A 2,366-nucleotide genomic window follows, 5' to 3' on the forward strand; every position below is an offset into this window, starting at 1 on the left:
AAAGAATATAACGGAACGCTGAACTCCAAACTATCAACTTAAACAACACTTTATTTAGGTGGTAAATATATACATCTTTAGTTCTTGTTGTTACAGCTTTTGTTGTTGGGACGTTGTTATGTAGGTGTGAGCGAGCTGTCGAGCGTAAGTCCGAAAGATGTAGAGAGACAGCTTAACACGTAAAGAGGCTGTCTCCAGAGTTCGAATGTTAGAGACACTCTTGACACGTCCATTGCTCTATGCTGGCCAGCAAGAAAGAGAATGAATTGAGCGGGAACGCTTGGTTGTTTAATTCTACGCATGCGTGAGACTACGCATGCGCACGGCGTTACTACAGGTGTCACACATGAAACTTTCTATCTTTGAGTCACTTCTGTAACCTTTCAACCAATTTTGTTTCTCCTGTACCAAGCATATAGATAAAATATTTATATTTGAAATCTCCAAGTATATTTTGTTCACATTTCAAAGTTTCTGTTTCTGTTTTTGTTACAATTTATTAAGGCTGAATAATGTACTTTCAAATGCAAACAATGGTAGAATGTTTGTCATGTATACAAGAGATGTAGGTTCAAGTTCCATGGGTTGCCTTCAACTTTTTCTATCAACACAATATTTATATGCTTTTATTAAAAGCTTTATTACAATAAAAGAGTTATATCCTGCTATCAACAGACACATTTTCCCAATCCCAGGCAAAAATTAAAATCATCAGTGTCCTCATTGTTGGACTCAAATTACATTCACACATCCATTGCTAATAGATGCAGCTTTTATTTCTAAAATTTTTTTTTCTTCTTCTCACTTTAGAAATGGTTGAAAAAGTTGAGAGAGGAGACAATACTTTTGTAGAGCACTAGTTCATGCCAATCAATCAAGTAACTTTATTTTCAAATCAAAGGCCCCTTTTAATTATTCAATTAATCAGTAACTAATTTTTTAAAAATAAATGGCTTATAAACATCTTCCACGCTGCAATTGTTTTCGTTCCAGCACACGATCTCAGATCAGGTCGCTTGCTATGCAAGTACATCCCCAAATAGGTATAATTTTCATTTTTATTAGTTTTGTTTTTTTCCTAACATGGATTATGATTAAGAAGGGAGGTTACTCTATAGAAATAATGATGAAATTTAACTCGATATGTCCAGTAGTTGCAAAATAACACGTTTTGTTAAAAGTTTTAACTCTTAAGGTGGAACACAAGTAATGAGTCGACTAGAATCGAGATTGTTTTAAAGAAAACTGTTGTAGAAATGGAACTTGCCATCGCTGGTATTATGTTGATTTCATATGCTATAAAAGTCAGGTATATTTGTTTGTTTATTAAATTACTTTTTTACTAAAATTGCGAAACTGCATTAGCCCCAAACTTTATAACATTAATTATTAAACCAATGTTTGTTTCTAATATTTGTTTACTTTAAATTATTATTTAAGGCAAACACAAGTAAAACGCAAATTCTTTTCACTTTAATGTTTTTGTCTGTATTCGTAATCTCCGACATCTAAACTGTAGGAATCCGGAAAATAGTTGAACCGAAGACGGAAAAAAAATCAAAGAAAACACACTCTATCTAATAAACAGAATTACAAGAATGAATTTCCTTTCACAATTGAATATTAACTTTATTTGACGTATCCCTAAAGTTATCTATTCAACAACAGGCAATCTTTGACACTTATATCGAATGATCGCCAACTTTTTTATAAATTGTACCTCCAAAGCCTTGTAAGTGGATTTGGTAGACGGAAACTGAAAGAAGCCCGTCGTATATATGTATGCATATATGTGTGTGTGTGTGTGTATGTTTGTGTGTCTGTGTTTGTCCCCCTAGCATTGCTTGACAACCGATGCTGGTGTGTTTATGTCCCCGTCACTTAGCGGTTCGGCAAAAAGAGACCGATAGAATAAGTACTAGGCTTACAAAGAATAAGTGCCGGGGTCGATTTGATCGACTAAAGGCGGTGCTCCAGCATGGCCGCAGTCAAATGACTGAAACAAGTAAAAGAGAGTAGTCTATGATATTAAGGTTTATGTTATAATGAAATAAGTTGTAGTTTATGATAGTTATGATTACGAGGTACTTGTATTTATGGAAATTTTCAAGATGTGTATTTGGAATTTATGTTATGAATATAACGAAATTGTTTCATTGTTAGTTTTTACTAAACTACAAACAAACATTTTATTTCAAAAATTTTACATGTACATATATGGTGTCCACCGATGATAAGATAGCTCTCAGAGAGTCCACATAGGCGTAGGAGTGGGTGTGTGGTAAGTAGCTTGCTTACCAACCACATAGTTCCTGGATCAGCAAGTGTCTTCTACTATAGCCTCGGGCCGACCAAAGCCTTGTGAG

The 2,366-nt window shown here is 34.3% G+C and overlaps 2 protein-coding genes across 2 annotated transcripts in view; one reads left to right on the forward strand and one right to left on the reverse strand.

Annotated features, from left to right (window-relative positions):
• The window catches only part of LOC106868885 (uncharacterized), a 39,548-nt gene that overhangs the window by 29,752 nt on the left and 7,430 nt on the right, over nucleotides 1–2,366 (reverse strand). The gene's annotated exons all lie outside the window — the stretch shown is intronic.
• Nucleotides 467–2,366, forward strand: part of LOC106868888 (endonuclease V) — a 48,715-nt gene continuing 46,815 nt past the window's right edge. The window contains exon 1 of the mRNA XM_014914346.2: nucleotides 467–1,309. Coding sequence (XP_014769832.1) covers nucleotides 1,257–1,309 — 53 coding nt within the window. The 5' untranslated portion in view covers nucleotides 467–1,256. The remainder of the gene's footprint in view (nucleotides 1,310–2,366) is intronic.

Source organism: Octopus bimaculoides, chromosome 16 (assembly GCF_001194135.2).
Source record: "Octopus bimaculoides isolate UCB-OBI-ISO-001 chromosome 16, ASM119413v2, whole genome shotgun sequence".
Lineage (NCBI taxonomy): Eukaryota > Metazoa > Mollusca > Cephalopoda > Octopoda > Octopodidae > Octopus > Octopus bimaculoides.